General features: G+C 52.7%; 1 protein-coding gene across 5 annotated transcripts in view; it reads left to right on the forward strand.

Moving 5' to 3' along the window:
• The window catches only part of LARGE1 (LARGE xylosyl- and glucuronyltransferase 1), a 488,258-nt gene that overhangs the window by 460,760 nt on the left and 4,971 nt on the right, over nt 1-22,527 (forward strand). For all 5 annotated transcript variants that reach the window (XM_064491518.1, XM_031463153.2, XM_064491519.1 and 2 more), the window contains exons 12-13: nt 5,164-5,442; nt 19,686-19,832. In XM_064491518.1, the coding sequence (XP_064347588.1) occupies nt 5,164-5,442; nt 19,686-19,832 (426 nt within the window). The remainder of the gene's footprint in view (nt 1-5,163; nt 5,443-19,685; nt 19,833-22,527) is intronic.

Here is a 22,527-nt window from a genome sequence, read left to right on the forward strand (position 1 = left end):
TAAGGCAGGACAGGGCCTCTCCTGTCCAAAGACATCCAGCCCGAAGCATCCTCCTGGCCAAGGCTGCAGGAGACCCGGCAGGACCTCCCCTCACAGCTAGCTGGCCCCTCTCCCATCTGCTGCAAACACTAACCTCAGATGCCTTCCCCTCCAAGCACACACATCCCCAAGCACGGCAGGCGCATGTTCCCCCCTAACATGTTGTGACAAGTACTGCCAACTGGACAATACCTCTGAGAACCCAAGGAATTCCACGCCCTAACAAGAGATGCTTAGCAGGACATAATCCAACATTATAAAGCAGTACCGCAAACTGATGAAGACGATGGAAATCCCCCTTCTCCCCCATCCCGCACACCCAATTATGATGCGGCAGGCTGACTGGTGCCTGTTGGATTGATTTTTAATTGAAGAAACATTTCAAGTGTGTTTGTAAACCTTTGAGTCAGAAGTAGGCCCTACGTGAGTGCCACAGCAAATTAGGAGAGCCAGCAGGCAGTGCCCAGTTCCCTCTAGAATTCCGTTCGGAAGGCATAAATGTAGCCTCGCCTGCCGCAGCCATGGGGCCGGCAGGTCTGCTCCCCGCCCTGCTCCTTGGGAGGGACGGAGGCTTCCCTCCCATCCCAGAGGCGGATGAGAATGGGTGAAAGGACAGAGCAGGCTGGCCAGGAGGGATCCTGGCCACCGCAGCCTGGCCAGCTGACCAGGAGGCGCCTGCTCTCTCCTGCCCTTGGACGAAGTTGTTCAAGCCCTAATGGGAGTTCCAGGGAATCGTGTGGCGGAGGGAGGGGCCTTCTGTCTGTCTTCTGCAACTCGAGGGGAGAGACTATGAACTGAGCCAACAGGTCCCATCCTGTAGAGCCAGGCTGCTCCAGCCGGCCATGCACCATCACTCGGGAGTCTGTGAGAATACAGATTCTCAGGCCTCACCCCAGACACGCCCAACAAGTATCCCTAGAGGGAGGCCCAGGACTCTGATGTCATAAGCCTCCCGCATGAGCCCCAGCCTGCTAGAGAGGGAAAGGGACTCCCTTCCTCATGTAACAGCCAGGGTGATATTTTAAAAATCTTTCCATCAAGTCGCATTATTAGAACTCTCTGATGATTTCACATTGCCTTTAGAATAATATCAGAGCTGCCCACTGTGGTCTCGCAGACCCACCCCTCCATGACCGAGCACCCGCCCACCGCCCAGCTCTCCTCTTCCTCCTCCCTTGCCCATCTGCTGTCCACACTGGTCCTGTCTCTTCTTCCTTGAACGTGCTAAACTCTGCTCGATCCCACAGGCTGTTCTATCTTCTTGGAAAGTTTTTCATCCAGGCTCTCCCAAGGCCGATCCTTCTCATTGTGCGGGTCTCGCGGTGAACTCTCCGTCTGGCCTTCCCTGGGCAGCCCTCGCCCTGCGTCCCGTGTCCGGTTCTGCTGCCTCTCTAGCCCTTCGTTCACCCCGAACTTACCTTGATTTGTTATCTCCTCCCCCCACTGGAAAGACACTTCAAAAGTGCAAGAACCTTGTGTTTCTTGTTTGTGCTAGGGCCCAGCCTGATACCTGCACCTTGCCGATACTCAGGAGTTATCTCTAGGCTGAGTGCATGTCTGAAAGGCAGAATTGGAACCTGAGGGGGAAATTACAGCTCTCATGTCCTGGGTACCTGCTGCATTTTCGATTTGTGCCAGACATTGATAGGGGTGAGTAAGGAGACTTGTTCACATGGTGGTGGTCACAAGGTTCCAAGGGCAGCTGGGGGCACCCCCCCACCACCACAACAAGCACTTTTTAATGCCTCTGCTTGCATCGTGTTCCCTAACATCCCATGGATCAAAAGCAAGTCGCAAGGCCAGCCCAGAATCAGTGTTGGGGAGGGTGCTACCACAGGGTGAGACGAGGGGGAGGAATGACTCGTAGCCATTCTGTAATGCACAAAGGTGTTGTTACCCCTGATATGCAAATATGGACATGTAATCCTGGGGATGCTGACGCCCTCAGAGTTCAAACCCAGTTCTGTCTGAGCCCAGAACCCATTGTTGCTGTCTGTACCTGCAGCCTGCCTGCCTTGCTCATGCACCAGGTTGGAGATGTCTGCCTTGGAGGGAGTGGGTTCCCCATTCCAGCAGAGGCTGAGTGGCCACCTGCCCGGGCTGCTTGGGCCGACTGACATTCTAGAATTCCTTCCAATCCCAGTCTTTGAGGTTTCGGACTCGACCATCTCCCTGCCTGCTCCCTTGCTCCTGCCCAGACCGTGTGGTACTTCCTGTCTTGGTAGGACTCCCTGGGGAAAGTCGGGCCTCTTTCTGGATCTTCCAGACCTCTCTCGGGCCATTCCTGAGCCTCTGCCCTCCTCTTCCCAGTGTAGGGGAGGGAGACAGCACGGGACAGAGCATCAGGCCTGGGGGTCCTGGTGTCAGGCCTTCCTCTTGTCCATCATGAGCTTTCCCGCAAGTCGCCCCTCTCTGAGGCTGAGCTCTTTCTTCATAACAGTGGTATCATCAGATGAAAAGTCTCCAAGATTCTTTCCAAACTGATAATCCTATAGTTGTAGAATTAATCTTTGTCTCTTGAAACAATCTCCCTTGGCCCAGGTCCTTGCTGGGCCAGGCGCTTTTTCTTCCTTCGTGAGAGACCAAAGAAAGACTCGGCACAAAACTTAGCGTCAACAAGAGCTGCGCGGGGACTTGAGGGACAGGTGTGGGGAGAGACAACCAGAAGGATGGAGAGCACGGGGGATCATGGAGGGAGACCCCCCAGAGAGACTGGGGAGGAGGAGGAGGAAGGAAGAGAAAGAATTGGACAGCCAGAGAAGAATGCATTCCTGTTTGGGGAGACAGGCGACGAGGACATCTTTCTCCACCAGAAACCAGTTCCTTTTGAATCGTGGTCTGGGTCCCGGGCACTGGCGTCAGGCAGACCTGGGAGTGAGTCCAGCTCCTCACTTGGGAGCTACGTGACTTGAAGGAAGTCGCTTCATCCTTGAGCGCCCTCACCTGTAAAGCAGGGATGAGCGTCTCCACTCTGTCTGTAGCATCACTGTGACTGTTTAAAGTGGTAACAGCCAAAATGTGGCCGGCACGTCATGAGCCGCAGATGAATGGTGGGGATTTATTGCATCGTGATCGCATTTTATGTATTATCATCATGACTGTGGACCTCAGTTTGTCACCGGTGTTCGGGTCCTGGCGGAAAGCTTGGTTCTAAGGGAGAATAGAGAGTTTGGGGCTGGTGGCAGGAGCAGACGTGGTTGTGCCATCATTAGTTTTTGCTCACTGAGTTTCCACGAAACATCGGGCACCCTTTCGTGTAATATCCACATGGATGTGATGTTCGTCACAGCAGCAGCACCTCTCTCCTGAGAAACCTAAGTGCTCTGTGTCTCTGTTCTCACTCTAAAGTCTTCACAGAGGTGGGAAGACAGGCTGGACCAGGTGGGGCTTGCTCCCTGCTTGGAAAACTCAAGACACAGAGTCAAAAACCACATCACTGGGAGAACCCACAGCAGAAGCTGACCTCTCATCACAGCCCCACGTGCCTCCGACATCCCGCTCCCTCCAGCAGCTCTGACGTCCACTCGTTAGAAATGATCCTTGCCCTGTCCTCTCTGGATCTCAGAGAATTTGTCGAAACAGCTCTCTCTTCTGAGTTCAGGGTCCTCCCTCTTTGCAGACAAGGAAACTGAGGTGCTGGTGGGATAACTCAGCATCCCCGATTCTCGGAGCCCAGCAGAAACCAGGGCCCTCGTAGCAGAGGCTGAACACAAATTTCGTGAAATCAAGCCTTGTGGTGAATGTAGTGCCGCTTTAAAAACTGACTCTGGTCACTTTGATGAACAAGTGTCATAAAGTATGAGAAATGGAGGGCATTTTAGCCTGATGAATATCCTAATCCTTAGTGAAACAGGAAGCCAGTCTAGGCAATACCCACTCACAGAATGAGAGGAAACTGAACGTCCATCACGAAAGCCATTGACACAGGACAGGTGTGCCCATTTTCTTTTGTTTAGAAGCGTGGAAATGCATGGGGTCTGTTTCCTGGTAATTGTCCGAATAAAGTGGGCTTGCTGGCTGGGAGGCTGCTGATTCTGTACCTCTTGCTGGGTAGGGGAAAAAAATTGAAATAGGCTTTTGCTGTTTCTTAACCATAGATTTTGTGTACCAGGCACTTCTAATGCCTCTGGGGGGAAAAATCTTTATAGATTCCTCTTGAAACATTTTTGCAGGACCTTCTCTGTTGGACACACCTCTTGTTTTTCCTTTGGGCTCCATTCTTCCCCTGCTCTCCTTGGCTCAGCGCCTCTCAGGTGGCCTTGCCTGGCGCTCTGGAGCAGTGAGGGCTCTGAAAAATGAAGACACCGTCACTCCAGGCTCACTTTTGTCCCCAACATTCACTTTTTTTACCCGTTCCCTTTGCCAAACACCCAGTAGTATTTTCTTCTCACTGTCTCCGAAGTCCTGTCTATACACATTTGGCCCAAGTTCGAGAACCAAAGGGGCCTGGACACCTAGAGCCCCAATTACTTGATTAGGAAGATGGGGGGAATGACAGCAGGGGCACAGGGTTTGGGGGGAGAATTCTGCAAAGTGTCTGGAGTGTGGTAATGAGTCGGTAATTGTCATTATGTCTCTTGTCTTTACTGCTTGTTTTAATGCTCCTTGTAACTCATGGCCTTAATTTCGCTAAATCTCCTACGGCTGGTCCCTGCTTTAGGGGCACAGTAGGGCTACTGTTCATCTTTGCTGAGACAGAAGGAGAGGTAGGGAGTTTCAAGCTGGAAGGGGATCTTTACATCATTTAGTATATTCTTCCCCACCCGCTGCTGAAAAGACGAGTCTGAAAAGAAAAGGCGTATAGTGGGATGTGACGCTCAATGTCACATCAAGATTTTCACATTTAGCTGGAAGCAAAGACTAGTAGCAGAAAGGTGAGTGTTTTTGTGCTCATTTTATAGGCAAAGGAACTGAGGTTTGGTGATTTGCCGCCATCACACAGTGGTTGATGTTTAGGGCAGAGGTTTGGATTTGGAGCTGGCTAACCAAGTGCTGAGGGAGATGGCGGTCTCCCAGGGGGCTAGCGGATGCGCGGGTGATGCGGGGACGCCACGCGGGTGATGCGCTTGATGCGGGGGTGATGCGCGTGATGCGCGGGTGCGTCACGTTTCCCATCTCCTGCAGGCTCCAGATGCTCGAGGCCATCTGCAAGCACTGGGAGGGCCCCATCAGCCTGGCCCTCTACCTGTCGGACGCCGAGGCCCAGCAGTTCCTCCGCTACGCGCAGGGCTCCGAGGTGCTCATGGGCCGCCACAACGTGGCCTACCACATCGTGTACAAGGAGGGCCAGTTCTACCCCGTGAACCTGCTGCGCAACGTGGCCATGAAGCACGCGGGCACGCCCTACATGTTCCTATCCGACATCGACTTCCTGCCCATGTACGGGCTCTATGAGTACCTCAGGTGAGGCCCCGCGGGGACGCAGGCTCGGGCGGGGCGGGGCCGGAACTCCCCTTAGGGTCGCCGTCTAGTCCAACGCCCCCGCGATAAATGGGGCAGCCGGGACCCAGATGGTGACAATAACGGGCCAAGTCCACCCAGAGATGACGGCCCTTGACTGCCAGGTTTGGAGGACCCTTACGCAAACGCACATCTTCATCTTTCTGATGAGCAGACCAAAACCCGGGTTTGCCTCCAGCAGCGGCAGCGGCAGGGCTTGGTCTAGGAAACAGCTCTTGTCTCCCAGTCTAATGCTCTTTCTATAGCGTCTATGAAAACAGATCGTCCCTCTTCCAGTTTTGGGTCAGACTACCTTCGTCTAACCCTTCTAAAAGATCACTACTGCCTATTCTATAAAACGAATCAGAGTGGTGGTGGCAGCTAACATTTACGGACGTGCTTGCAGCGTGCTGGGCACTGTTCCGAACACGTGCCGAGCAGGATTTCAGTCCCTCCCCTTGCAGTCCCTGCCACTGGCGGTATTATTATTATTATTATATCTTTATTTTCCCAACGGGAGACTGTAGGAGGGAGATGGGGAGCTGTGATGCCAGGGCTGCTCACCTACCAACGTGGGAGCCGGGGTCCACCTGCCTGACTCCGGGGTCATGTGCTTAATCACTATGGCCTCTGCCTCTGGGGTGCTCGGTGACCCTTTCCAACTCTCCCCACGTGGAGAGGCGGGCATCCAACAGCTGGAGAGCAAGCTCCCTGCTTGTGAACAGCCTCGATGGCTGTGTGGGGAGAGGCATTATTATTGCATAACAAATCATCCAGACTGGAAGGGGCCGTAGAATTCATCTAGCCCAAAGGTCCCCACGCGAGCAAACTTAAATCACAAGATGTAAATGGCCAATGTTCTTTAATCTTTTATCATTGTTGTCAGTGTGAGTTAGGTCTGCTCCCAAGTGAGTGCCTGCCTGCCTGATCCGGGTACCATGAGGAGTGGTTTGCACAGATTAATTGTCCTGCTGGGACCACACATCCAGCCCAAAAGGCAGGCATGGTTACCAGCCCCCCTTTTATTGTGGGGAACAGTGAGGCCCAGAGAAGCAAAGGAATCTACATTCTCAGGCTGCTCTAGGATTTGAGCCGGTGTCTGGCGGACCCCAGTACGCGTCGTACTTGTCTGCCTGCTCTGGGGTTCCTGACTGTCCCAAACAAGGCAGGGTCTGAATTCTTTCTCTCCAGTTCCCTTGCCCTTCCCACTTCCCTCTTTCTGTGTGTGTTCCTGTCTGTCTCTGTCTCTCAGTCTGTCACTCTCACTCTTCAAAGAGCTTCTACAGGAGTCTCTAAACTTGCACTCAAGCCAGGGCGCGGGTGTGATGTGAGCTCCATCTCTGCCCTGTATTCTCTGTCCACTGTCCGAGTCAGCTTTCCTTCCGGGGTTATCTTGGGATTTCAGAGCATCAGTCTCTCCCCTGTGAGCCGGTGGAGTCCCTTCCAGCATGTCTCTGTGAAGAACAGCAGGTGATCGACCCCTGGGCAGCATAACCCTCAGTCAGGGAGGGTGAGAGGTGGCTTCCCAAAGAGCCTAGACTGTGGCACGGAGCACCAGGATCCCCAACTCCTGACCCTGCGGGGCTCCAGGAATGGAGCAGTCCTCCAGCTCCAGCTCCAGCTGGGCCTTGGGATCCCAGTGTGTGGAGTGAGGGTGCCCCCGTGTGGCCAGAGGGTGCTCTCAGCCCCGGATTCCTGTAAATTCTGAATGGTCAGCAGTTTGTGGGATGATGACAGAGCTCCCAAGCGAACAGGTGGCGGGGGTGAGGGCTGCCCCCGACCTGCAGGAGAGAGGCTTCAGGGTTGGAACACAGCCCATCCTCCACCATTCCGGGGCTCTTCTGCAGAGCACTCGAGGAGACTTCCCTCCAGCTAGTCGAAGGTGAATAGCCCCATCTTAAAAGTCTGTGGGCTCTCCTCCCCCATCAAAGACGATTTGATTGTCTTGCCTCTTGGGCTTAACGATGTGAGAAGCATGGCACAGGAACAGGCTGTGTTCTATGCTGTCTCCCTACGTTTGATTGACGGAAGATGTCATTAACTGCCTATCATGACCTTACCCACCGCGAGGTAAGTGGTATTGCCCGCTAATTAGCATTTCCTTCCTGCAGTCACCTGAACTTTGAGTTGGTCTCAGCTACCTTATCACAGGAAGGTGTATGGTTTCCCTTGAGCGTTTTGAAATACTGCGAATTGCCCTGAACACTCCATTACTTTTTTCCCGGGCCCTGTAGACGTGCAGAGGCCCTGAGTGGAGAATACCTGATTTTGTCCACTTCTCAGTTATGTGCACATGTGCTTAAGTGCCCAGAGAAGCGAAGTGACTTCCCGTCTAGAGTGAAAATGTAGTGGGACTTTCGGAGTTTTTCTTCTCTTCCATCCACAGTATCCATTTGCTTAGTGGATATTCACAAGTCATCTTAGGGACCCCCGTATCTGTGAAGCACATGGGATCTGTGAGTCCCAGAGCTTTAGACCAACAGGAATATTTAAGACACAGATTCTTTAGCTACTGTGAGTGGGGGTGTCCCGTCCCAGTATTACGAACCTAATCTGGGATGGAGGCAGTCTGGGAAAGGATGGTCTAGAGAGATCTAAGTGGAGACCTGAAGGCTGAGCTGGAGTGAACCAGGAGAGGGGGTGATGTTCCAGTAGAGAGGTCCATTCCAGGGAAGCAAGGTGGCCGGAGCCCTGATGGGGAGGACAGCAGGAGATGATGTGGCCAGAAATGTAAGCCAGGTGGGTCCCGCAGGACTTCTCATAATATGCTAGGACTTGGGATTTTATGAGGCAGGGCGGCCAATGGAAAGTCGCTGAGAGAATGGCTTGATTAGCTGTGCATTTAAGGAAGGGCATTCCTGCTGCATCAGGGAAGGATCGCAGTCAGTAGGGCTAGAAGAGATGAGTTAGGGAACTGTTGCAGTCATTCTGGTGCGAGACGCTGGAGGCCCAGTGCATGGAGCAGCAGAGACAGGTAGATGGACCAGAGAGAGATTCTGCAGTGGAAATCATTAACTGTCTGCAAAGGAGGCTGAGCTTTGGAAGGGAAAACAAGGAACCTCTTTCAAATGTTGCCACCTGAGACTTACAAAAGCCTGTACCTGGAAGTCTTTGCCTACTTTGGTCTGTTTCTCATGCCGGCCCCTACTCTTGGTTTGGTGTACCCATGTCCTTCCTGGATTGAACAGGATGTCATGGCGTTGACTTTGTGTTTTATGGTGGACAGGGCATCGGCTGCAACCCAGGAATCCTGGCTCCCGCTCACACCCTGTGCTGTAAGGAACTGTGTGACTTCCAACAATCCTGTTTATTTCAACCTGTGTCCTCATTGTAAAATGAAGACATGGACTTCTGTCAGGAGTCACAAACCTAGATGCTTGCTGGGGCCAGGACCTTGGCCTAAAGGAGCCAAGAATAGGAGATCAGAGCCCTCATCTCAGGCAGCTGCCATCTGTTCGCTGCAGTTGCGGAATCATTGCTCTGGAGAGGGTAGGGGGCCAAGGTCTCTGTATTTTTCAAGAGGAGCTAGAAATCTAGATGCTCATGTTTTGGTTTTTAACGTTGACAAGTAACTTAAAAAAGAATTCAAACACTGTTGCGCATGTCTTCAGGATGAATGGAACCGTCCCACCCCAACTCCAGACCAGTTTGTGACCTCTGACCTCGATGATTCCTAGGTGCCAGAATTTTGAGAAGTGGTAAGGAAAACGATTCTATCAGAAGTCCCAAATAAGCATGCGCTGTCCTTTATCATAGGCATATAACCATATTGGCTCTCCGTTGGCTTAAGGAAAAACTTCCCCTGTGAGTGGGTAGATTTGTTTCTGATCCAGACACTAAAAGTAGGTATATTTGTGACCAGGGTTACGGCGTTGGTTGGGATGTGGCTCAGAGTACAGTTTGCGGTGGCAGCTGTGAGACACCCCCCCCCCCCCAGGGCTCCAGCAGACTGACTTCTTCAGCGTGGATATCCAGCAAAATGCTCCACCCAAGCTCTGTTAAAATATTACTGCTAAAAATGATAGTTGCAATTTATCGAGCCCTTACCTTGGCCAGCAACCCTGCCAGCTGTTGGTGTAAATCAGCTCTGTTCCTCACGCCCCTCTATGAGGTCAGTGTTATTACAGGTGACCGGACAGAGGCCCCGGAGAGGTTAACTGTTGGTGTCAGCAGGGGAAGGTGGGCTCCCCTCTGCAACAGCCTGCTCACTAATGGAAGGGGCTAGATCCATCTCAAACCCCAGGATACCGAAGCAGGCCGACTGGCAGCCCTTTGACCAGACTCCCCCCCCCCAAACACTTGCCAGTTCACTTTTTTGTTCGGAGCCTACTTGGTTACCAAAAAAAAAAGTTCAGCATCAGAGCCTCCCTGCACGATTGCTTAGCAACCAGCTAATATTATTATCAATTGGAAAATAATGAAATCAGTTATATGCATGGACATAGCTACAGAGTTTCACTCAACCCTCCCTCCCACCCCTTCACCTGTTTCTTCTAAAAAATGAGCTTGTCGATGTGCAGCTTTCACTCTTGGTTTCAGAAATGTCAATGGAGATTCAGCAGGTGTGGCGGAAGTCACGCAGACCTGCACTTGAACCCAAGTTTTGCCACACTTGTCCAGGATGTGACTTGGGGCGGCTGCCTCAGTCTCCCCAGTCCCGTTTCCTCAGTTAGTACAGGGGCTAATAATAGCTTCTTGCAGGGGTAGAGTCGGTGCTCAGCAGGGGTTAATTTTCTGTGCTTTGCTCCGTTCACTGCACTCTGAACAGTAGTCCTTTGCTGGGCTCCCGCCCATGACCCTCCCTCCACCCCCACTGCAAACTCTGCCACCTGCCACACAGCCTGGTAACTTCCAGTAACCATCTCGGTTTTTCTCCCTATGAAATAAGAAACTATATACTCATATTCATTCCAAAGAATACTGAGTGAGCACCTGCTGTGTGCCAGGCGGTGAGCTGGCCCCGGAATCACTCGGACCCACATTTCAACTTGGCATCTGAGTGCATGCTGAGTACTCCTTACTCAGCATTTATGTGACCTTGGGAAAGGTGCTTAACCCCTCCAACTGTCTCCATCTATAAAATGGGAATCATATTATTTCTTCCCTCTTAAGGTTCTGGCAAGATCCAATGTAATATAGTATTGGGAAAGCAGCTGGCACAATGCCTGGAACAGTCTACATTCCAGGGGTGCACATGGCGCGTCTGCCGCGGCCAGGCTCTGTGCGGGGGGCTGGGTTCCTGCCCTCCCGGGGTTTGCCTTCCAGGGGGCGCTCCAGCTGCAGGTGCTGCTGCTGTTCTCGTGATCCATCAAGATACAGTAAAAGATAAAGGATGGAGTAACTCAGAACAGAGACACAAGACAGAGCAGCTCAGACGCACGAGAAGATGACCCTGTGTGGGAGGGCAGGGGATGCCTTGAAGGCAGGTGATGGCTGAGGTTGGGCTTGAAGGAGTAAGAGGTGTGAGGGCGTGAAAGACCGTGGCGTGTCCCCAGGATGGCAGAGGCCTAGGCAGCCGCCCTCAGCTGGGACTTCCCGCATCACGAGGCTGGGGCTGGTTTCTCGCCTCTGTCACTAACCCTGCAGAATCTTCATCTTTGTTCAGCGCTCGAAGCTGTAAACCTCTCTGCTTTGCTTTGCTAACGTTGCCTGGCTTTCTCGGGGACACACACACCACGTTGGTCGAGACTGTATCCTGACAGCGTACCGGACTGACGCATTCCATTTGTCTTGGGTTCTTTCCAGGATGCCGTCTACCCTCCCTCCCCCGTCATGTCCCCCGGGGCACATAATACCTGCTCTATAAATACTGATTGAATGAGGGCAGAACTGTGAACAAGGCCAGGGACAGGTGGCGCCAAGTGAGGCCGACTGGCTGCTCGATGAGGGACATGACCAGGTGGCATTTCCTGGTGTGAATTCATCACTTTAATTCTACCGTAACATTTAACATTTATCGAGCGCGTACTATACGCCAAGCACCGATGCAAGCTCTCTCGCCTGTATTTTGTTGTTTAACCTCTGCACGGTTCATTTAACAGGTGAGGATGCTTCGGCGAAATAACATGCCCACGGGCGCGGCATTGCTAAGCAGACAGCTCGCTCATCCTGGGCTTATCAAAGGTGTTCCGTGCTTAACCTGTTTAGCGATCCAGCGGCTGGATGGGCGCATCCCCACCATCATCATGCTGGCCGAGACCATACTCACAGGCTGCATTTATCGAGTGCATTCTCTGCATTAGAGAGCTGTCTTAACTTCCGCATGAGATATTCCATTTAATCTGTACAGAACCCCACAGCCCAGCTCCTGAGAGTATCCCTGAGAAGACTATGGCGCAAAGATAGAACTTGCTGGAGAGTGTGAGGTGGTCAGTGTCCAGGTAGGGCCCGAATCCGGGCAGGCTGCCCCACTGCGGAGCTCAGGTTGACCCCCCCTTCCCAGTAACCACCCAGCCCGCAGCCCACCTAGGGCCAGCACATGGAACGCTCCCCCTGATGCGTAGCCATGATTGCTAAAAGTCTGGGCGGTGGGTAATTAAATCAGGATGAATAGAGATGTCGAGAGCTGCATGTGAGCCTGACGTAGAACACAGCTGGGAAAATCAGCTTTGCCTTTGTCTTGCATTCGTTTGCCCTGAAAGCTCATTCTTAGCTTCTCTTTCCTCCCTGCCCCTCCCTGCCGGACAGCCTCTCCCTCCGGAGGTGTTAATGTCCTCAGTGTGGGAACTACCCAGTCTTGCTGGGTCCCGGGAGCCTCCTGGCTCTCAGATGGCCCTGCCCATCTCTGACCTCATCTGTGGTGTCCGCCTTGTGGTGACACTCCCTGTAGGCGACCACATCTCCCTTCTTTGCAACACTTGGCTGTCGTCCCCGCACACCTCCTGGAAGCCTGTCTTCTGGGAACTCGTTTCCTGTGCAAGTGGAATGGAATCTGAGCAGACCGTGTTACCTGGCCTCCGTGGGCAGGGCTGGGAAGACAGGGCTGGGACGGGCTGGGACCCACTCGGCCTCCAGCTGTCGGTGCAGATGACAAGCACAGCTTAGCTCTGCCGGCTCCGCCCTCTCCGCCTGATATAGGTTGCTCAGTCCCGAGAGGTGTTTTTCAGATGATTTTCTCTTGCTCTGGTTGAAAGTCACACTTCTCTTTGAAGCCAGGCAGAAGAGGGGGAGGCGGGCTGCTGGAGACCCGGGGGCTTCTCGGGCCACACGCACACTTGTACATGCACATGCGCCCTTCCCTGCCCTTCAAGGTCATTTCTACCTGTGGCCTTGTTCGCCCTGCTCATGTTCTAAGAAATTCAGTTCCCCCAAATCCTGCATGCTTTCTTTCTTCCAGAGCTTTGCAAATACCTCGAACCCCCTCTCCTGACTGGCTAACTCCTGCTTCTCAGTAGAGCCCCGCTCTACACCAGAGACCCTTGCACGTCTGTCTCTGTCCCTGACCCCCGACCCCACTTCAGGCTCTGTCAGAGCAGGGGTTGCATCTGTCCACTCTGCTCCAGATTCAATATCTATGTCTGGCTTCATCAATATTCACTAAATGATGAATGTATTATCTTAGTTCTCTTAATAACCAAGCCTGTGAAGTATTTATTATCATCAAGATAAGGAAACAAAAAGCAGAGAGCTAAAAAAAATTGCCTGTGATTACACAATTAGTGAAGTGGTGGGGTCGGGAGAGACTCTCCATCGTCAGATGAGTGATCATGCCCTTCTTCTCACTGCTCAGCCCCTCTTCAAACGGGCGTCCCCTTCGAGACACCCAGCCTCACGTGTGTTGAAAATCATTTTAGTTGGCTCCTCTTGAAACGTCAGACTATCTGGCCATCCCACATGGCAGCGCCCGCATTACCGCAGGGGCTCCTGACCCGTCTCCCAGCCTCTCCCCGTGTGACACCACCATCGGCTGTCAACGCAGCAGTCGAGCGAGTCTTCTAACACGGAAAACAGATCGCCCACTCCCCACCTTAAAGAGTTTGGGTTAGTCTCCTGTTGCTGCTGTAAGGACCCTGGAAAGGGTCTCGTGGAGGTCAAAACCAAGGTGTCAGCAGGCTGCGTTCTCTCTGGAGGCTCGGCGGGAGAGTCTGTTTCCTGGCCATCCAGAGGCCACGTACATCCCTTGGCACATGGCCACATCACTCCAAGCTCTGCTTCTGTCATCCTATCTCCTTCTCTGGCTCTGACTCTCCTACCTCCCCCTTTTAAGGATCCTTACTATCACCCTGAGCCCACCTGAATAATCCAGGAAAACCTTCTCATCTCAGCATCCTTAAGTGCATCAACAGAGTCCCTTTGCCATGTAAGGTCAGATACCTGCAGGTTTCTGGGATTCGGGGGTGGGTATCTTTGGAGGAGGTGGGACTTCTGCCCGCTGCACCCTTCAGTGATCTCCAAGACCCTGCGTGAGCTGCTCGCTCCCTCCGTCCCCCAGTGCCTCTCTGTTCCTTATTGTGCTCGTGTCATTAGGGCCTGTGCCCTGGCTGCTTCCTTAGCCCAGAAAGCTCTCACCCCACATCACCGCGTGACCTGCTCCCTCACCTGCTCAGGTGTTTGCTTCAATATTCTCTTCTCCCTGAGATCCCTGCCTGGACCACTTTAAATTTACAATCCTTTCCCCACCTCTGGCGTTCCTGACATCCCACATCCAGCTCCATTCTCTCTCAGCAACCCTCACTTTCCAGCATACTGTGCGAGTCACTGTTTGTTCTCATGGGCTGTCTCCTCACCCACCCACCAAAATGTCAGCCCCACGAGGACAGGGATCCCTGCCTGTTCTCCCGACCAGGGAATCCCAAGTGCTTCAGCAGTGCCCGGCACAGAGTGGAACGGCGAGGAAATGAACCAGTGAGAGGACTGAGTGGGAAGGTCCCGCCTTTGTGACCGTGGTCAAGCTGGCCCGAGAAAGTGGGCGGCAGCTTGGCTGATGGCCAACCCATACCAGGTGCTTATCACCTGCCAGGCCCAGAGGAAGCACCTGACGTGCAGGAACCCACGCGAGCCTCACAAGCACCCTCTGAGAGGAATGCTGTTAACCCCACCATCTTTACAGACACAGACACGGTGGGCTGCAGACCCCCACCGCCCAGCCTCAGCCCTCGTCCTCACCGCTGATGATGTGATGTCACAGGGCCTCCTTGTGCCTGATTTCTTGGAGACACTTTCTCATAGTCTCTTCATGCCAGGAACCTGGGCTCTTTTCCTGGTGGCAGAGACCCGCCTCTCGGGCAAAGGATGGGGTTAGAAAGAGAGAGAGGGAGGGGGTGTGTGTATGCACACAGGGTTGTACACACGCAGCCAGCAGCCTGGATCGGTCTTGGAGTTTGGTCATTTTAAGCACCGGGAAGCCCAGCTACCTCACAATGTACCCTTGCGCGCTGTTTCTTGCACTTAGCGCTGAGCCCCATGGAAGCCTGCGGTCTCTGCCCGCATCCTCCCCCTCGGTTGGCTTTGGAAACCTTGCCGCCCACTCACACACCCCTGCTGCGCCCATTGGTTTTACCAGGTAGGAGCGAAGAAGGCTCTGAATTATCTGCATCCTTGAGAAAACTGAGGAGAGGCTGAGGCTGAAAATCATCTTAGTTGGCTCCTCTTGAAACGTCAGACTATCTGGCCATCCCACATGGCAGCGCCCGCATTACCGCAGGGGCGGAAAGATGCACAGGAGCGGAGAGCGGGGGACTTCAAGATCGTCATGGCCAGCTCGCGGGTCCGCCTGGTCGGCTCCACCAGGCTGGAAGGGATGGAGGTCCCCGGCAGAAACGCCTCAGTTGTTTTTGACCCGAAGAAGGACTCGGGGACCTGGCTGGAGCCTGAAATCTAACAAACTCTGTTTCCCATAGACAAGCAGGCCGGCAAGCCGGAAACCGGTCCTGGTTGTATGCAGTTGGTGGCCTTTTTGGAATCCCTCCCCCTCCCCCATTCCCTCGTGCCAGGCCCACCCCTGAGCGGAGCCAGGAACGGGGGAGCAAATTCGTTTACCCGTTATTCTGAGTCAGACACTGTCCAGCTCTAGAGGGATTATTTCCTTCCATCCTCACAGCGATTCTGGTCGGTAAGACGGGAGTATTATCTCTACTTTACAGATGGAGGACCTGTGGCTACCAAAGGTTTGGCGATGTCCCCAAGGTCGTAAGACAGGGTGGCAGGCTGCACTGGAACCCAGGGCTGGCTGCCTCCAGGTCACGGCGCCCCCCATGGTGCCCGCAGGATTCTGAGTGACTTCAGTAGGTACCTAAGGTTTCTTTTAAGAAACCTGAATCCTCAGCCCAAAAAGATTGTAGTGGGTTTGTGGATATTTTTGAAAGGGTCTTAGACAAGGGCAAGTGTGTCAGTGAGGATTCTGCAGAGAAGCAGAGCCACAGGATGGTTGGGTGGATGGAGAGGAAGTTGTTCTGAGGAACTGTGATGACCGGCAAGTCTGAAACCCACAGAGCAGGCCAGCAGGCCGGAAACTCAGGCAGGAGTTCTGTGCTACAGGTTTGAAGCAGAATTCCTTCTCTTCCAGGAGAGCTCAATTTTTGCTCTTAAAGTCTTCAGCTGATGGGATGAGGGCCACCCACTTTATTAAGAGTAAGAGCTTTGATGTAAAATCAGCTGATTCTAAATATAACTCACATCCACAAAATACCTTCGCAGCAACATCTAAGCGAGTGTTTGACCACCCAGCTGGGCGTCATGGCCCAGCCCCACTGACACAGAAAGTTAACCATCACAGGCAGCGACCATCATGTACCATCAAGTACTCAGCGCGCCGTGTGCGCCAGGCGTCACACCAAGCGCTTCCACACGCACGTGTGCTCTCTCTCATCAAAATACTTAACACGCGTGTGAACTCTGAGACTCAGAAGGGTCCAAGTGACTTGCCCAAGACGAGTGGTGGAGCCAAAGCTAGAAACCCAGTTTGTCTGATCACTACTACACGAGACTGCCTTCCAGAATCTTCTGTGTGATGACTCTGGATGAACCACTCTGAGAGAGCTGCTCAGCCTGTCGGGGATGGCCCCCAGTCGGGCCCTCCCACCTCACCACACTGCCCCTCAGCTCCCGGAAGATTCTGCACTTGAAACACTCCATCCCCTGCAGGGCTTGCTTTCCAGGTTAATGGTGGCCGCCAACCTTGCAGCCCTAGGTGGTCAACAGGCCCCAGCCCAGGAAGGATATGCGAGCGGGACACGGTGCAGGAAAGCTCAGGATGCCATTACCACCTCAGTGAACAGACGTGCTCAGAGTCGGGGCCCTGAAACCACTTTATGGCTGAAACGACTTCATGGGGTGGGGGGGCCTGTTCAGGGCATCAGTATCAAAACCTCCTTGAACTGAGGCTGAAATGGACCAATCTAGTGACAAATCCGTCTTCGCAGCAGTTTGCGTTTCAGTGAGATTAAAGGGAATTTGCAGAACACACTCCAGAATCTGACTCCCTCTGCAGAAGGAAATAAGGCTTTCTAGGACTCGATTTCGTAAGGCATGCTGCCGACTGGGTCTGGTGACTCTGGGCCTGAGATACGCTGGTGGTTTGGTCGTAAGCAACCAAAACCAGTGCTAGACACTTAATTAAAATGAAAAGAAATCAAAGGGGATAAATTCCTGCATGCTGTATCTTACAAAAGCAAAGCTGGATCTGGAAAACCACTACTTGAGACAGTAATTAACCCCGGGCAGCTCCGGACCCCTCTGCAGCAGAGCTTCAGAAGCTTCTGGAGTTCTGCTCGATGTTAGTGCCAGTCAGCTCTGTGATCTCATGTCTGCATCTGTTCAAATTTCCAAGAGAAACTGACTTGCTCAGCCTGAGTGTCTACACCTGAACACACGGCCCTGGCCAGGGCTTCATGTGGGACAGCAAAGATCAAAGCTGCCCCCGTGTACAGGGGCCATGAGAGAAGGAATTATCTTCTACTCCAAGAAGTGGCTTCTGTAATAACCTTGATTGTAATAGTAATTTGAGATTTACATAGCTAGAGACAGCCACATGTAGACTTCCATATCGAGAGAGAGAGAGAGTGTGTGTGTGTGTGTGTGTGTGTGTGTGTGTGTGTAGGACTTGCCACTCCCTTCCATTGCCTCCCACCCATTTCCAAAGCAATCAGATCTTAAAATAATTAGCTGCAAATGCAGTCTTGGACCCCAATTTAGCATCTTGAGACATTTAAGACAAGAATGTAATCACCAGGCAGGAGGAAGCTTTGGCTGTTTCATTCCCTAGCACAGTGCCTGGCACAAAGTCGGTGCTTGGTGATTGTTGAATGCATAACCCCTGCCCATCAGCCCTGGGACACCTTCCCTCCTCTCCCCAAGGGCTTTGTCATCTTGATCCAAGGATCTTCTTTAGACCCCTATGTCCCATCCCCAACACCCATGATCAATAAATAAGGTACAGACCTTTCCTGGGGGGAGGGTGACCAGCCCCAGCTCTGCCCGTGTCTCATGTAGGGTTTATATGAAAGAGATTGCCTGGCTGTGGACGAGGGAACCTGGGGTGTTTGAAAACCATGAAGTTACTGTCCAGAGAAAGACAAAGAAAGAGAGGAACGCAGGCCAGAACAGGCTGACTCAGACCTTTGGTCCTCCCACTGGCTGAGACAAGCTCACCCAGATCCCATCTTGGTCTCATCCTTTATGGAATTCCCGGGAAATAGTGGCCTGAGGGCCATATATCACATGGTATCTAATTAACTTAAGCATAATTGTAAAGGGTGGACTACAGATGGTGCTTGGAGGATTCTAACGTCGACTTCAGTCCCTCTCAACCAGCGCTTCTGCATGGGGAGCTGCTGATCGCTTCACCAAGGGTTGTTTCAGAGACCCGTCCTGGTTCTGACCTGCTCCAGAATCCCCCCTCACCACGTGTTGATACCAAACCTTGCGGTGGTTCTCCTTGAGCTGCCACTCTGTTCTCGTCCCACACTGGCCTGGATCAACGCAGTGACTTCCTTGGAGCATGACTGCTCCTTGCAGACCAGCCCCGGCCCCTGCGTACACACAGGCTCCAAGTTCTGTTGAGCAAAGTGACTTTGAGAAGTGACAGCAATAAGCAATTGTACGACTACAGAGGGCTGCTGCCTCCAGTAGTTTTGCAAAATGCCTTCAATGCCTTGCGTTACCCGGGAAGACCTCTGCTGTCTCTATTTCAAAGATAATGAACAGACAGCTCGGCTGGCCTGAGACCCCGAGGGTCAGTGGTCACAGCAGGAAGCCAGCATGAAGTACCAAAGCCACGGTCAAAAGAGATCCTGGAAGATCAAGCCAGGGAACAGGACAGCCCTGCAGTGTGATAGGGACCACTTGTTGCTTCACGCCTGCCGTGTGCTGGGTTTACCTCCCAGTATTAGAATTCCTGTTACCTTGTCCAGTCTCTCCCGCAGCTCAGAAGGGAGATGTTATGGCCCCATTTTAGGGAAGCACCTGAGGTCGGGAAAAACTAAATTCCTTGCACAATATGGCCAGATTTCGAAAGTGACAGAGCCAGGATTTATTTCTTGCCTGTGTTTATGCCAAGCCTCATGTTCTGTGACCCTTCTGGCCTTTCTCCCCTTTAAATGATGGCCACAGAGCTGGGCGATGGCAGACAAATCCGGAAGGCAAGATCTGGGTATCCCAGGAGCAGAGGGCCAGGTCCAAAGGCAGGAGTGAGTGAGAGGATGGAGACCTTCCCACCCGTAAGTGTGATACCGGGGCTGTACGTGTAGGATGCGGGCTGCGCAGGCTCTGTCTGGCTAGTTTGAAAGCCCGAAATCTGGAAGAGTCAAAAGATTGAAGAGTCACAGAGAGGGGACCCACAAATGCCCAGGTTGGTCATGATCCCATGAGGTAGATAGATGTCCAGTCCTCCCTTGTGGCTGGGGGGTGGACTAGGAGTGTGCGGCCAGCCCAGTGGTCCTAGCAGACTGCTCTCCAGTGAATCCCCGACACCTGGCTCCTGCACTTGTCTCCAGCGGGCACACACTGCAGAAGTGAGGGAGGGTCCCGGCCCCTCTGTCCACTCCCCAGGAAGGCCCCACCCTCTGGCCCAGAGACAGCGGGGCGCTCTGGTGGTGCTGGACCAGCTGCCTGGCCTCCCGGGGCCTCGGTTTCCCCATGTTTGAACCGAGAGGCTGACTCAGGCTTTCTCTCCCACCCCTCCCTGTGCCAACCACCTCCCCGCCCTGGTGTGGGGAAGGCCTTCGCCTGGCAACCCCAGGACCATGTGTCTGCCTGCCCTCTCTTTCCAGGAAGTCTGTCATCCAGCTCGACCTCGCCAACACCAAGAAGGCGATGATCGTCCCCGCATTCGAGACGCTGCGTTACCGGCTCTCTTTCCCCAAGTCGAAGGCAGAGTTGCTGTCAATGCTGGACATGGGGACTCTCTTCACATTCAGGTGAGCATCCCTCACTGGCACCCCCCCCGGGGGTGCCCGAAGCCCTTTGTCACCAGCGTTAGGCCATCTTAAGGCCAAGAAAAGCACTGCTGGCCTCAAACTGTGTGCTTGGCACAGCCTTTCTCTTCCCACCTGCCACGTGCTTTCTGTACAATTGTGACAGACCCGGGTCCAGGTGGAGGGACAGGAGTGCTGGGCGGGGGGTTCAGCTCATCTCCTTTTGTACTTCCCTCAGCTCAGGTTCTGCCCCATCTCCCACCTCTTGAGTCCTCTCTTTGGTTTGCTTGTCCGCTCGCTCATCTGGTAAGTGGGTTTCATCGTGTGAGCGCCATGGTGGCCGTCTGCCTTTTCCTTCCTTTTTTTTTTTTTTTCCTTTCTTTGTGAGCGGTCTGTTCTCCGAGGTCCTCAAACCTGGGCCAGGCAGCTGTAGCTTCAACAACTCAAGTCATCAGGGTGACTCCAAGTCATCAGTGGATGCAGCCACTGTGGAAGCTGCCTTTCCTCTTGCCCAAGTGACAGTCTCAAACAAACCCCTCATTTTCCTGGTTTCCTAGACTCCTAAGTCCTGCACAACCATCTCAGAGGAGTTATCCTGCCTCCTGTCCACAGTGCCCAGGGAGTCAGTACGACTGCACAGGTGGGAAAGGGTTCTGGCTCCTGGGGACAGGCTGCCAACACTCAGTGTGGCGCCCCTGCAGGAAGCAGGAATCCTGGGGGTCTCCTGGCAGAGCAGTCCAAAGGGAGAGCCATGTCTTCCATCGGCTCCTGTTTTAAAGAGAGGCTTCCATCTTGAACAGTGTGAGAATGGCCAGCACTCCCTTTGAGCTAAAAAACATACAATTCTAGGCAAGCTGAATTTTATTGAAAAGATCACAATAATAACTTCGGTTTTCATACCATTAAGTTACTAGAAGCTTCTAGAAGGTTTTTTCAAACAGACATTATTTTGTGAAAATATCTTTATAAGATAGGTTATTCATTCAACAATTCAGAGATGATCCCTTTTCACCTTTCATTCAGATAAAGAAACTGAAGAGTTGGGGGTCCTGGGGGAGCCAGGACTTAAAACTCCAGCCTTCTTTCTCCATCCAGAATTCTGGAAAGTAGCCTGAAAGAGTTAATACCCCACCAGCCAATCCTGCTTTCTTTTCGGAAAGAAATAATAACTACCACTTACTGAGTGCTTAACACGTGTCAGGCCCTGTGATCAGTCCATTAAATCCTCATCACAAATCCTTGAGGCAGATACATTGTCCCCATTTTGCAGATAAAGAAACTGAGGCTCTAAGAGGCTAACTGACTGTTCCAAGCCACACAGCCAGTCAGGGCCTGGATTCAGCCCAGGTCTGAGGAGCTGCCGAGCCTATAATCCTAACCAAAATACTGTCAGATCTCTGATCAAGTCCTGAATTTTCTTACCTGTGTTGAAGAGGCATGCAAAAATGGAGACTTTGGATGTAGCCTGATGACTGACCACCTGGCAAATTTCCAAGGCATCCTTCCTTCCATCTCCATCCCCAGGTGATTTAAGAACTCATTTCAAGGCCAACTTCGTGGGTGTGAGAGCTGGGGTTTGGCCTGCTGTGTTCATGATTGCTGCTCCGGCCAACAGCTTGCCAGCCGCCACGCCAAGTGCTAAATTACATACCTTCTCTCTGAGAAATTGCTTTTGTCACCTTCCCTCCAAATGATGAACTCTTAATGCTTTCCAGCAGCTGGAACCTACTCCCCACCGCACCTGGAATGAGAAACCATCCACACCATCCACGTCCTCCAGGGCAGTGGTTCTCAGAGTGTTGTCCCTGGACCACTAGCATCAGCGTCTTCCGGGAACTTGTTAGAAGCATCAGGGTCTCAACCCTCATCCCAGACCTGCTGGATCAGAAACTCGGCGGGTGGAACCTAGCAATCTGACTGTTACAAAATAGCCCTCCAGTGGATCCTGATACACACCCAAGTCTGAGCACCTCTGCTCAAAGCACGGTGCCCCAAGTCTCTTCTATAGCAGCGTCCTACAAAGCGTGCCCAGGAAACCTCGCTCATCACTGGTTTTTTTGGGAGGCTGATGTTGATGGCCTCAGAGAGCAAGTCCTAGAGAACCAGTGTCGACTGGTCTGAAAGTAGGTTCCTTGGAGCAATTTTCAGGCTGTGGCTTGTTTTAGTTAAGGGCAAGGTAACTGCAACCTCCACTTGTTCTGTGCTGACCGGCCACTGGGTGTGCCGTCAGTCTCCAGGCTGAGCCCACAGAAGCTGCCTGCCCACCCAGGGGAACAGAGCTGACCTAGCTGCCCCTGCTCTTTCCTTCTCTTCTTCCTCTTTTTCACATGAGAACAGGCCAAGAATTCAGGTTCTAGAAAAGGAGGACAAATAAGATGGCTATTGGTACCACTGACAGTAAGACCACCCATGAGTCGACATGTCTCAGAACAAACCAGGGGAAATCATGAGAATATCTTTATATTCTGAGGCTGTTACTGTATATCAGACATCGCTCTAAGTACTTTGTATGAATTAATTTGCAAAATGGTCATAAATCCACGAAGTAGGGACCATTCTGTGTCACCAGCAGAAAGAAGCACAACCACAGAGGAGGTAGGTGACTCCTCTGCATCTGTCAAGGGGCAGCGCAGACCCAGACAGGCCCTGAATCCCACCAGAACCAGTGTTTTTAACCACCTTGCTGGACTGGGTGGCA

The sequence above is a fragment of the Camelus dromedarius genome, chromosome 11 (assembly GCF_036321535.1).
Source record: "Camelus dromedarius isolate mCamDro1 chromosome 11, mCamDro1.pat, whole genome shotgun sequence".
Lineage (NCBI taxonomy): Eukaryota > Metazoa > Chordata > Mammalia > Artiodactyla > Camelidae > Camelus > Camelus dromedarius.